This window comes from Melozone crissalis, unplaced genomic scaffold (genome assembly GCF_028551555.1).
Source record: "Melozone crissalis strain CALT ecotype California unplaced genomic scaffold, PUWL_Pcris_2 ptg000068l_1, whole genome shotgun sequence".
Lineage (NCBI taxonomy): Eukaryota > Metazoa > Chordata > Aves > Passeriformes > Passerellidae > Melozone > Melozone crissalis.
Window position 1 is genome coordinate 7,251,293 of NW_026535846.1, and position 13,839 is coordinate 7,265,131.

General features: G+C 51.5%; 1 protein-coding gene across 4 annotated transcripts in view; it reads left to right on the forward strand.

The window, feature by feature from the left end:
- Window positions 1-4,511, forward strand: part of FRMPD3 (FERM and PDZ domain containing 3) — a 67,054-nt gene extending 62,543 nt beyond the window's left edge. For all 4 annotated transcript variants that reach the window (XM_054289337.1, XM_054289338.1, XM_054289339.1 and 1 more), the window contains one exon: window positions 69-4,511. In XM_054289337.1, the coding sequence (XP_054145312.1) occupies window positions 69-2,911 (2,843 nt within the window). In that variant the 3' untranslated portion in view covers window positions 2,912-4,511. The remainder of the gene's footprint in view (window positions 1-68) is intronic.
- Window positions 4,512-13,839: the final 9,328 nt, after the last annotated feature.

Below are 13,839 nucleotides of genomic sequence, written 5' to 3' on the forward strand. Positions count from 1 at the left end.
TACAAGGAGTTCCCCTCTCCTCCATACTATGAGGGTTGTTGTGGGGTTTTCTTTGTGTCCCTCCTCAGGTCTTATTGTCCTGGCTGCCATCACTCCTGAGTCATCCCTGGACTCTGGCCATGAGACGAACTCCTCAGAGCTGACCGATGTCTCGGAGATGGTCTCTGCCATGAAGCAGCACCAGAACGCTGCCTACTTCCTCACCCAACACATCAACAAAGAAAACCTCCTGGCCAGGAAGGACTTGCCTTTCCGAATCCAGAGCTGTGCTGCCCAGGCTGTTCTCACCTCCCCCTACGCCCTGAGCCGCCAGGAGCCCTCACTGAAGCCAGCCTTCTCCACCCAAAGTCCCAGCCTTAGCAACTGCAAGAGCAAGCAGGAGCAGCAGCCCAGGGAGCAGAGCTGCACCTCGGCTGCCCAGCCAGGGCTGAGCCCCCAGCTCAGTGAGCAGGGCAAGGGGGCTGCCATGCCAAGTTCCGAGTGCAAAGCTGCTGCAGGTCACACAAAAGCTGCCTTTGAGGTATCTCTGCATGCCACAGCAGCCCCAAGCAAGGAGCAGGCACAGGATCTACAAGAGAAGATGCCCAAGGAGGTGCAGCCGAGCTCAAAGCTGCTCCTGGATCAGAAGAGCAGTGTAACTCCAGCCATTGTTTCAGCTGCTCTGCAGCAGGTGGCAAATGCAAAAGCCTCCGCTCCCCAAGTGGTATCAGCCTTAAAAGAAGACCAGAACATGAATGGTACCAGCAGCAAGCCTTTGACACTTAAAGGAGGTCCACAAACTGCAGAGACATTGTGCAACTGTCAGCAGCAGCAGCAGGTCTCTCCACAGCAGCACTGTGAAGTTTCTCCAAGTCCTAAGGAAACTCCTGGCAGTCAGGCTGAAGCTTTCCACCTCGCCTCAGCAGGCGAGGAGATGATGCCCAGTAAGACTTTTGCCTCTAAAAGCTACCAGCAAAAAGTGAGTAGAGATGCTCCAGGAAAAGCTGTGAGCGGAGAGACAGGTCAGAAGGCAGGTGGGGAAGCCACAAGCCTCGTCTTGCAGAAACACTCAGCTCCTTCAAACCAAGGACAGAAAATACAACAGGAAAGCTCGGCCAAAATCTTAAAAGCTGAGAGCAGCAATGTGCACTCTGCATCACCTGGTAGCACTTTCAGGAGCACCAGTGAGGAAGCCAAAGGGCCAATCCAGCTGATGCCCAGATCCGAGAGCCTGCAGATTAGCACTGTGCCTTCCAAAAAAGTAGAGAAAGTCCTGGAGGTAACCCAGCAAGATGCTGATGTCCCAGCTAAACCCAAAGCCCCAAAAGCTCCCTTCAGGCTTAGGAACCTGTTCTCTGCAACATTTCCCACGCGGCTGAAGAAGGAGACGGACGAGCGGCAGGCCCAGCTGCAGAAGGTGAAACAGTACGAGCTGGAGTTCCTTGAAGAGCTGCTCAAGCCAAAGAGCAAAGGTGACCTCCCACCACAGGAGTACCTGCACCCGCCCGCCCCTGGGCGCTGCAGCTGCCAGCTGAGGAGCAGTCCTGTGCAGAAAGTGCCAGGGATGTCCAGGGAGCAGAGGCGCAGCTGCGACTGCAAGCGGATTTGCAGGGGAATGAGGCCACCCCCCAACCAGCTGGTGGTGCCAGAACTGGAGAGGCGAGGCAAGGATAAAGCTGCAGATGAGCAGAAGCAGGTGGAAGCCATAAGGCTGACCAGCATGAGCAGCCCTTCCAAAGGCAAACGGATCCGATCCACAAGTCTGGAGTCCAGAGACAACCGGTCAGACCCGGAGAACGGCATGTCCTGTCTGACAACGTGCACCTCCCGCGGGGAGTGCATGGGTGCACCCCACTACAGGAAGCTCTTGCGTCGCTACAGTGTCAGTGAAATAGATAAGACTGAAAGGACATCCCTGTCCTCTGATGTCTACCAGAACATCTACACAACCAAGCAGAAAGGCCCCCAGAAAGAGCCTGAGCCCAGCATCCTCTGTCCTGTTCTGAAGAGCAAAATCCAGGAAGCCACTGGAGTGGCTGACCCCTCCTACGTCCAGATAGCACAGGACAAAAAGAGCCAGAAGGGTTCAGCAGTGTTCTCTGTCCAGGAGGAGATGTACCCGAGTCCTGCTGAGCTGCGGGATGAAGACATGGAGGATGAGAAGTGCTGCTCCATCCGCTACTGCTTCTACTACAGGAAATGCGATGTGGCAGATGATGGGAGCGAGAAGGATGAGCTGTCCTATTCCATCCCGATGCAGATACTCCCAGGAATGAAGCTGGACAATCAGATGGTCCCAGTTATGAGCAGGACTCTTCAGGTCCTGGACGCAACAGCCTGCAGCAGTCCCAACGAGAGCCAGACCCAGGAGATAGATTTAAGGACCTCCAGTTTTGAGGGGAGCTTGGCGAAGATCAACACCCTTCGAGGCCATGCTTACAGCTTCCCCAACGGGTTCCTGCAGGTGCAGCTGGACACCAACGAGCTGCTGACCATCCTGAGGCAGTGTGTGCTGAGCCCCGAGGTGCGGGACTGCAAGCCCTACATCTCCCAGCTGGCTGAGTACAAGCAGGAGCTGGCCCTCAAGTTCAAGGAGTTCCGTGCGTCCTGCCGCCGCGTGGCCGCCGTCGACAAGAGTCCCACCCACATGCTCTCGGCCATCACGAGCAGCTTCCAGGTGCTAAGCAGCCTCATCGAGACCTTCGTGAGGCTGGTGTATGTCGTGCGCTCTGAGTCCCAGCGCCAGGAGCTGCTGACCAAGGTGGAGGAGGTGGTGAGGAACTACACCTTCCTCCTGAAGGCTGCCGAGGAGTCCACGGCCAGGACGCTGAGCCACCAGCACACTGTGGAGCAGCTGGCCCGCCAGTCAGCCACGGTGGCCACGGTCATGAGCACCCTGACGCGCTCCCTGAAGACGCTGATCAATAAGTAAAGCCAGCTGTGAAGACCAAGGAGGCAGTGTGTGCCAGGTCACGCTCTCACATCTCGCAGGCCTGCTGAGGATGCGGTGCCTGCAGGCCCATGCTGACCACGGTCTGCGGTAGCCAAGACACTCTTTGATCTCTGCAGAATGCATGGTTGTGTTGGTGAGGGGTCTGAAGGGTGAATTTGTGCCCTGTCACAACCTGTGCAATCTGCTGGTCCAGGGGCTCAAGCAGCTTCTCTGCTTGTTGTCCCACACTGGCTCGTTGGTGACAGTGCTTGGGAGGTTCAGGCACCCCATCCCCACACCATGTGGTTCCATGGGGCTCTGGGCCTCGCTCCTGCAGACCTCTGTCACAGTTTGTGGTGGGCCAGTGAGCCATCAGGAGCTGAGCTGAGATCTCCTGTCTCCCCTTGGGCACTCTGGAGCCAAACCAGTGTCTTGCCACGTAAACCACTCTTCTGCCTCCAGGATCTTCCTGGCCCACAAACACAACGTAATCAGCAGCAGAAGGGATCTGTGGGGTGCAAGCCCCTGCTGCTGTGCTGGGGCTTGGCAAGCAGTCCTAGCAGGTTATGGCAGGTTGCCATCATGCTGGCACAGAGCTGGGGCACCCTAGTGGGCTCTGCTCTCACAGCTTAGGCCTCAGTGCTCCAGTCCTGAGCACAGGCACTGCCTGTGCCACAGGCAAGGGCTCAATGCCTGCAAGGGAGGACAATGCAGAGAACCACAGAACTGTCAGTCCGACCTCGGTGACAAGAAGGTCACGGAGCAGAAGATCTTGGGTGCCGTGCCATGGCACACACAGGACAAGGGGTCAGGCCCAGCCAGCACAGGGGAAAGGCAGGTGCTGCGTGAGCAGCCTGACCTTCCATGACAGGGTGACTCTCTGTGGGTGAGGGAAAGGCTGGATTTTAGTAAAAAGTCTAACACTGTGTTCTTCACTGTGTTCTTCAGCATTCTCCTGGAGAAACATGATGGATGGATGGATGGATGGATGGATGGATGGATGGATGGATGGATGGATGGAGAGGCCCTAGAGAGTGGTGGGGAATGGAGTTAAATCCAGCTGGGGCCATCACCAGAGGTGTTCGCCAGGGCTCAGAGCTGGGGCCTGTCCTGTTTAGTACCTTTTGAGGACACCCCCAGTCAGTCTGCAGGTGACACCAGTTTGGGTGGGAGTGCTGTGCTGCAGGGCAGGAAGGCTCTGCACAGGGATCTGGCCAGGCTGGCTCCATGGGCTGAGGCCCAGCCAGGCCCTGTCCTGGGTCACACCAAGCCCTGCAGCTCCAGGCTGGGCAGAGGGGCTGGAAAGGGCCTGGTGGGAAAGGCCCTGGGGGTGCTGCTCACCAGCAGCTCAACAGGAGCCAGGTGTGCCCAGGTGGGCAGGAGGCCAAGGGCACCTGGCCTGTCCCAGCCATGGTGGGGCCGGCAGGACCAGCACAGTGACTGTCCCCTGAGTGAGGCACTGCTGAGGCCACTCCTCAAATCCTGTGTGCAGCTCTGGGCTACTCACAACAAAACAGACACTGAGGGGCTGGAGCGTGTCCAGAGAAGGGAACGGAGTGGAGAAGGGTCTGAAACACAGGTCTGAGGAGGAGCAGCTGAGGGAGCTCAGCCTGGAGAAAAGGAGGCTCAGGGGGGACCTTCTGGCTCTGCACCACTCCTGACAGGAGGGAGCAGCCAGGTGGGGATCGGTCTCTTCCCCCAGAGACAGGATGAGAGGAAAGGGCTTCATGTTGTGCCAGGGGGGGTTTAGATTGGATGTAAGAAAAATTTCTTCATGATGGTGGTCAGGTTTTGGAACAGGCTGCCCAGGGAAGTGGTGGAGTGACCATCCCTGGAGGTGTTTAAAAGACCTTTAGTTGTGCCATTTGGGGAAAATCACATGGTTTAGTGATGCCCTTGGCAGTGCTGGGGGAATGGTTGGACTCAATAATCTTAAAGGTCTTTTCCAACCAAAACAATTCTGTGTTCCTCTTCTGGATGGCTGAATCCATGCTAGAGACCCTGCAAGGAACCCAGACTGATTGATCCTTGACCACTGCAGGCCAGAAGCTGGGCTAGCAGCTGAGGGGAGACCACTGTCACACCATTCTCCAGAGGTCAGGTTCATGCCCCCAAGGCTCAGCCCAAACCCTCTCCTATTTCTTTTCACTGTGACCATCAGAGAGGAGCCCTGATCAGCTCTGACTGTGAGCCAGGCAGGGGCTCTCCTCCTTGCCAGGGTGTTGGGGTTCCTCTTCTGTCTTCACCAGGCTGACTGCCATAAGAAGCATTATTTAGTTCCCTGAGGTGGTTATTTGCTTGGAGTTTGGGGGTTTGTTTGTTTGGGGGTTTTTGTTCTCACTCCTAGGTGAATGGTAAAATGGTTCCTAGTTGTGTTCCTCCCCACCCCAAGGTTCCCCTCCTCCTCCTCCTCCTCCTCCCAGTCTAGTATCAGACATAACCAATGAGACAGCCTTAAGTGGTGTTCCCCTGCAGCCACCCACCCTCCAAGAGAGAGAAAGGAGAGAAATGCAAGGTCACCCATGGCATTGCCCTCACCCTGCCACCCACTGCAGCTCGTGATCCCGGTGCTGTCCCTGTCACAGGCTGGGGCCGGGCAGGAGGGCACAGCCCTGCTCACAGCCCTGCTCACAGCCCTGCTCACAGCCTCAGGGGGTGAGGGCAGCTGTCCAAGCCAGGCAGCTCGCCCCAGCCCTTGGGGATGAGCAGTCGCTTCCCATCTCTATGAGTTTTGATAAATATGCACATTGGAAATGTCTCGTTCTTCCATAGGAGCTATGGAAATGCACAGATGTGCTTTTAACACTGCGTCCTCGGAGTGCAATAACCTCCCCTGGCCCGGGGCTGTCAGCAAGGCACAGAGCATCCTGCTGTGGGGACAGCCTCCTGATTCCAAGAACCATGTAGCAAATATCCAGTGGAAGAGCCAGTTGGGACTTCAGTCCGTGGTGGGCAAGGCCTGTTTCAGTGCTGAAGGCTGACAGGGTGTTTTCCTTTTCCCTGGGAATTACCTAGTTACGAAACTCTGAGTTTCTTCAAAGCTCCCCGTTATGCCTATATCATTCCTCCATAAATCTCTCAGTCTAATACAGAGGAAAATTTTTTTATTGTCTGTATATATTATATATAAATAAAAAAATATATGTTATATCTATACACAAATTTATGTCTTGTTTTACAAACAAGAAAGATTAAATATATTAATCTTAATATCCAAACTAGCATTTGTGTCTTTTTTTAAGAACTTTGTGGAAATGTGGCTATTCTTAGATGTACAAGACAGTGTTTGTAAGCAGAACTTCCTCTTTTTGTTGCTATAGAAATGCAGGTATCACAGACAGGTTTGAAATGAACTGTTTGACTTGCCAAGGTCACTTTTGTTTTGCTGATAGCTGTTCTGGTTTAATTCTCCCCCAGAAGGGGAGGGCAGCAGCAGTCACCCCTTCAGTGCTGGCACTGGGCACTGTGGCTGTGCTGGGACACCCTCCTGCCCTAAAGCTGGGGAGAAAGGGGGGATTTAACAAAGCCCTGCCTGATCCCTCTCAGGTGAGCCGGGTGAGCACCCACGGACCAGCTCCAGGCTGTATTTTCAGCCAAGCCTTGAGGTGACAGTGTGGCCCTGCCATCATTGGCCTGATGGCTCTGCTGCCCTCTGGGACTGCTCTGCTGTGTCTGCAGGGAAAGCCCATCAGGGCAGAATGCCAGACCAGGGGAGAATCCAGATCCAGACAAAAAATTTCCTAGCTACAGACGATATCCAATGTTTTTGCCTGGCACCATGAACTGCTTTCTGTTTATCAGGGAGGATTGTCCCTGTACCCCCAAAGTCTGCTCCCTGCCTTTATCTCCTCTAATCGATGTCTACTCTCAAGGAATTCTCCCCAAGGCTCTATCAGTGACCATGGACAGAAAAGGAACAAAATTTGGGCCATTGCTGGTCCCTCTAATGCTCAGGAGACCAACAGAGGACCTGGACCAGCTCCAGTCTGTGTTTTCACCCAAGCCTTTCCCAGCTTTTCTGCCTGGGAAGAGGTGTCAGTGTGGCCCTGCCATCATTGGCCTGATGGCTCTGCTGCCCTCTGGGACTGCTCTGCTGTGTCTGCAGGGAAAGTCCAGCAGGGCAGAATGCCAGACCAGGGGAGAATCCAGATCCACACAAACAATTTCCCAGCTACAGACAATATCCAATGTTTTTGCCTGGCACCATGAACTGCTCTCTGTTTATCAGGAAGGGAGGCGTTGATGTGTGTTCACTCTCTACACCCCAAAGCCTCCAGGAGTTATAAAAGCCAAGTCTAATAAGGATCCAACCCAAAAAAAGCCCCTTTAGGAACTGGGTCATTCTCCAGACGGGGGTTGAATGTGTTGTCTAAAGCAAAGGCGGCAGCACTTGAGACTCACACAGCACTTGAGCTCTCTGTGCCTCCAGGCTCCTTATTTTAAGCTGCATCACACCCTTTCCTATGCTGAACTAACAGTGACACTGAATGGCACAAAACCCACCTATTTATAAAGCTGGATATGGATCAAAAGCATGGAAAAGCCAAGAGGTTTTCTAACAACCCCCAGAGCCTGACAGTGTTATTGACAGCAGGCAGTGAAATCAGCAATTTCAGACTCGGTGCTTGGTACCATCTAGAGGGCAAGAAGCACACATCAGAATGGTCTTATTTGTACAGAAATGTTGTCCAGGAGCAGCCAGATGTCCCTCTGAGAGCAGAGGAGCTGGACTGGTACATTCCCTGCAGGATGACATTGCTGTATTCCTCTCAAAGGTTCGGTCCCTGCTCTTGTTGGGGACTTGTAAATGCTCCCAAAGGAAATGATCCAGGTAAAACGTTCTTGTTAATGGTTCTGAATCACAGCTATTTTAAAAAAATGCATCTCAGTTACACAGCACAGAGAAAAGTGGATTTTTTTCTTCCAAATCTAGTTCCTATTTCACTGCCCATCTCCCTGCAGACTGCCTGGTTCTCATTTAGCACCAACAGTTCTTCACCTCAAACCCACTGTGCCCCAGGAAGTCAAAGTTAAAACACTGTGTGATAAACCAATTTTTCTGCATCCCCTCTCACCAGAGCAATCTGTCTGAGAGTGGTAGATTGTGTTTGCTGCCCTTCAGCACCTCCTCAGAGCAAACCAGCAGTACCTGCACTTCTCACATTGCCTTCCCCTGAGTGTTCTGCTGTAGCCCCACAGCTGGTGCAGATTTCCTCCAGCTCCTGGACCCAGCCACAGCATGCACTCCTGGCCATCTGATGTCCCTGCACCCCCATAATCTGCTCCCTGCCTTAATCTCCCCTAATCTATGTCTGCTCTCAAGGAGTTCTCACCACAACTCTATCAGTGACCGTGGACAGAAAAGGAACAAAATTTGGGCCATTACTGGTCCCTCTAATGCTCAGGAGACCAGCAGAGCAACTGGTGTGCTGGTTTTGGCTGGGCTAGAGTTAATTTTCCTCACAGCACTGGGCTTGGTTTTGTGCTGATAACCCAGGGCTTGCACACAGCCAGGGCCTGTCCTGCTCCTCACCCTCACCAGAGAGGAGCTGGGGGGCACAGCCAGCACAGCTGATCCCAGCTGAGCCCAGGGACACCCCAGACCTGATGGCATCACCCTCAGCACACAGAGCTGGGGAGAAGGAGGAAGGGGGAACATTCTGGGTTTGTCTCCCCAAGTAATCGATGGAGCCCTGCCTTCCTGGAGCACCTGCCTGCCACGGGAGGCAGGGGATGAATTCCCTGTTTTGCTTTGCTTGCTTGTGCAGCTTTTGCCTTATCTGTCCAGCTGTGTGGTGCTGCTTTGCCAGCTGAGGTTAAACCCCCCCTACCTGTTTGTCAGGGGTTAAAGTGTCAAAGGCAGGGGCTGGGAAACCAGCAGGCCTCAAGCAGCAGTCCCAAGACAGGTTTTGTGTCTCCATGAACTTTGCTGGCCATTGTCAGCTGGAGACAGCAACTGGGCTCCATGGCTGAGAGCACTTTGAACTCTAATCCCCGTGGCAGAGCAGCCACATTCTCCTGTCGGGATTTCCACCCTCTCCAAGGTCTTGGCAGCACTACACAGGACTTGCAGGAGCCCCAGATACAACAGCAGAATAACTGGGACCCACTGCTGCTTTCATCGTGCCCAGGGGAGCTGACAGTCAAATGGAAGTGAGTAATGTCTAAATGTTATCCTCATTTAAAGCACAGTGTCTGGATTCCTGTGTGAAATATCCTAACAAATCCTGGATTCCTGTGTGAAATATCCCAACAAATTCCTCTCATGGGCAGTCACAGTGGGGCTGGGCAGGACACCCATGGACTTCTGTGCACGTGGGAGAAGCTGCCAGGGAGCAAAGTCATCTCAGCCTATTTACAGCACCCAAACATGCCTCATATACACAAAAACAGTCTGGTTTCATGTATATTAGGAAAATTTTACAGAGGTTTTGTGTCATGTTATGCAATTCCATGGAGCAGACACCTCACCCCACTGCAGCTGCTGCACAACCCCCCCGGCCAGCTGAGATGGTGTCCCTGGCTGTCACCTGTCCCCCACTCACAGAATGGATGGAGGGGGCTTCCTGCAGCTGGAATATTAAAATTATTAAAAAGCAAAAGTTATTAAAGTTATTAAAAAGCAAACACACCATGCCCAAAGTGGCAGGAATTCCAGTGCTGCCCCTCTAAAGCTGAGAAGATGAAAGGGCTGGGGACATGCTCTCGGTCAGGACACTTTGAAATGTTTTCCTAAATCCCACTTTCAAAAAGCACCTTGGAAATACTCCTAAATCTAATGAATATTCACCTCTTCTCAAGGCAAGAGGGCTCATTCCTCATACTTTTACCTGGGCTGCTTAAAAAGGCACAGTAAAAACGCTGAGTGGAAAGAGCAGGAACAAAAAGGGAACCAGTCAGGATCCTTTAAAAACGATCTCTAGATCTGTATTGGTTCCAGTGGAGACTTGGCAATACCATTTATTTCCCAGAATTTTCACTTTTTCCCGATAAACGGCGTGCTTTTCCTTGGTGGGTGTGGTCAAGCGATGTCCTGTGTGACTCTGGGAATATTTACAGCGCTAAGGGTGAGCACCATTCCTAAATTTCCCCCTCTCCACCCTGCCCTCATATCAATCTCTTACCCCTTTTTGGCATCAATTTTCAACCTCCCTCCCCTTTTTAGCGTCTACTTTTCAGCCTCCCAACTTTTTGGCATTATTTTTTTTTTTTCATCTCTACTTTCCCATCCATCCTCCCACCTTTTCTCTACCTCTACTTTTCTTTTTTTTTTTTTTTTGACCTCCAATTTTTCCAGCCACCAAGGCAAGAGGGCAGAGCCCGGTGTAATTTCCATCAAGTGCCATTCATTAACAGAGCCGGCTGTGAAGAACTGAAGTCACAAGGCAACAGGAAGAAATAACAACCCTCAGCCACGGGATTTTTGCATGAAAATGTGCTCTTGATTAGTGGCTGGTGGTAATTGAGTGGCAATTGTATGCAGGAAAGTGCCAAGAGGGGGACGAGGGCTGCTTGTCTTGATTGATGTCGCCATGAAATGTGATGCTGTTAATGTGCTGCTGGAAACTTCCTGGGAATTTCATTCTCAGCTTGTGACACACAAAGGTATTTCTGATTAATTGCACCTCCTTCGAATCAGGTAAGTAAAGATTTTTTTGGCTGTTAGTGTGTTTTCAGGCTCTCCTCAGTTGGACGCTAATTTAATTCACGATTTGCAGAACTTGATGGAACACAGCACCTCAGGCTATGAGCTTGTCCTTTCTGCTTGTCCAGGCCAGCTTGTGCTTGTCCCTACTGTAAACCACTGGCAAATTAAATAAAATCCTTTCGATTGAAAGGAAATAATTCAGTTTCTCGTATTTTGCTTTCAGAATGAGGCTCACCAGCTGCAATGAGGAGCTTTGAGGTGAATAAGGGCATCCACACCAGAGCTGAGACACTCCAGTGCATTTTTCCATGATCTGTGACCATTCCCCCGAGCATCCTTTCACACAAATCCTGACTCCCAAGCCAGTTCGGTTTGGTTTTAAAGGGATGCAAGCAGAGTGTCTCCTTTCATCCCAGGAACCAGATAAACCTCTCACTCTTCAAAGCTGCTCCTCCTTGTCCCTGCATGGCAAACCACCCTGCTCTAGACCAGCTGTGGCTCAGGAACCTCCTGAGCGAGTTCTGCCTTTGTTTAACTCAGACTCTGGTGCATTAAGAGCTTCTCCTCAAGCAAATCCCCGAGGTTATCCTGTTCCCAGAGCTCGGGGAGTCGTTATGGAGGTGGACTTTTGTCCTCAGGAACAAAGCCCTGGCTAATCTACAAAGGCTCCGTGGAGGCTCAAATAGGAGGGAAAGCAGGTGGGTGTGAAAACACACCTGGCTGCCAGCTCAGAAAGGGAAAAAATATCTTTGATTTTACACAGAGCAGGTTGCTAGTTCCTGGTTTTAGGATTAAGCATTTAATTTTTTTTCCTTTCTTTTTGGTTTTAGGATTAATTCCTTTTTTTTTTTTTTGTCCAATTTTTCACTCCCCCAGATGGCATTTCTGTGATGCCAGGAAGATCCTGATAGGAAAGCTGCTTCCAAAGTCCTGTGGAGGGAAGCCCAGGCAGGGCTCATCAATGAGAGGCAGAATTTGCATGTTTAAATACACCCTCTGCTGCCTTGAGTCTCAGGGCCTCACTGCCTGGTTCACAAATAAACTGAGAAGTTTCTGTTTCTGTGCTTGGGCACAGAAAATTCTCATTCTGTATTCAGTTAAATGGAATTTAAAACAAGAGGTTTAAGCAAATACTTCAAAATCCAAGGTGTGCCTTAGACCTGGAGGTAGCAATAAATGGCTGCAGGGATGTGGATTTGGGGCAAAAATGTGTCTGCTGGAAAACTGGGAGGTAGCCTCAAATCCCATCACTTGAACCATCAGGTAGCCACTCCCCAGTGAAGCTTTCTTCACTGCTAAGATCAATTTTGTTTGTTAAGATGAATGTTCTTTGCTATGATAAGCAACAATTATTAGCAACAAATTAGAAGCAAAGGGTTGTGTTCTTCTTTCCCCATTCCCTGCATTTGTTGTCTGTCACAGCATCTCAAAACTGCTGCAGCTACCCCAGAAAATAATCAAAATTACCAGTATTAATATTCCAGTTCATCAATGCAAAGCATGGGAATCGATATCTATTTTTATGCAGATGAATTCCAAATTTAATGACACTGTACAAAGTGTTCTGGAAAACCTCCTCCAAGCATGGTATTGCTGTCATTAATTTATGGGTCTTTGGGGATAGTGGCAGCAGCGTTTGGGGCCAAGGGAGTTTAAAGAAAATAAAGAAAACATGGCCAGCCCCACCGCCCCTTGATTGTGGATGATTTCTTCTGTTGAATTCTCAAGTACTGGAAGCAAATCAATGTCAGATTCACTGCAGTTTATTGCCTCTTAGAAATTCAGGTAATATGAGCAGGAATACAATTGCATAAAAATACTGAAGAAGCTGTGGCTTATTTATATATAAATATTTGTATGTTTATATAAATGTGTCAATCATCCTCCTTCACTTCGTGGGGAAACAACAAGCACAGACAGGGAGTGAAGAGTCCCTGGCTTGGTCTCATCATTACCCTGGACTTGGTGGTGTTGTGTGTGTGACAGAAACACAGAAATGTGAGCAACTACCAATTCCTGCATTCTCTGTGATGAAACACACGGCCTTTTTATTTTGAAGGGGTTTATAACAATGTATACAAGCTAAAAATTGAGTATCATTTCCTTCAAAGTAGTGAAAGGTCATTTGAGATAATTAACTCTTAGGAAAAGGACAGGACTATATTGGCCTATTAAAAACTGGAGACCGGATCAGAAATTTAGAATGACAATAAACCTCTATAAAAATCACTTTGGTGGGATTCTTGGGGGCATCCTGTGCAGAGCCAGGAGTCAGGAGTTTGTGATTCTCTCAGAACCCAGTATATTCTATGATTCAATGATATCCAGGTTTAAAGGTTAACAATCCAGGTTTAAAGGTGAAAACCCGTTAAGCACAATGTTTCTTTTCACCAAAGGTAAATTAATGTGCATAATGCAGTCACATACAGATAATTCATAGAAGATTGATTTGGTGTTAGTCTACAGTTAGTTACATATATAACTACATATATTATTAAGATAGATAGATGTATACATACACATATATACATCTCTCTATATATATATAAGAAATATATATCTATATGTATATATAGATATAAATATATAATTTGGTATGGAATTGGGTACAAAATCCCCACTATAAACATGAAAGCCCCACAGGAATTAATCAGCCGCCAGGCGGGCTGCAGCCCTGACCCAAATCAGAGCAGCCCTTGAAGGGCAGGGCCGGCACCCTGTCGCGGGGCTCGGCGGTGCCGCAGCGGGCCCGGTGCCACCCGGTGTCAGCCGGTACCGCCTCACACGCGGCCCGCCGGGTGACGCCAGCTCCGCGCAGCGCCGCGCAGGGCGGCGGGGACGGACGCGGCGGGCGCGGGCAGGCCGGCATGCTGAGGTAACGGTGGCGGCGGCGCGGCGGGGCCCGGCTGGCGGCGGAGGGGCGGCGGTGGCGGGGCGGGGGCGGCGGTGGCGGCGCCGTGAGGCGGCAGCGGGGCCGTGGCCCGGAGCCTTCCCCCGGCGCGGGGGGCGCCATCATGGCCGCCGGGGGGGCGGCTGCAGCCGCGCGGACACGTGGGGCACGGCCGGCCGCGCGCTCGGCCCGCCGCCGCTCTGGCCAATCGCGGCGCAGGTTGCCACATAGCGACCAATCGTAGGCCGCCTCTTGATCTAGGCCCCGCCCCCAGCTGGGGGCCGCGCGCGCCTCTCCTCGCCTTCAAGGGGAAGGGGACGGGACAAGCCACGCCCACTACTGCCGCGCCTGTTAGTGGAACCCCGCCCCGTTCTGCGGCACAGCCAATGG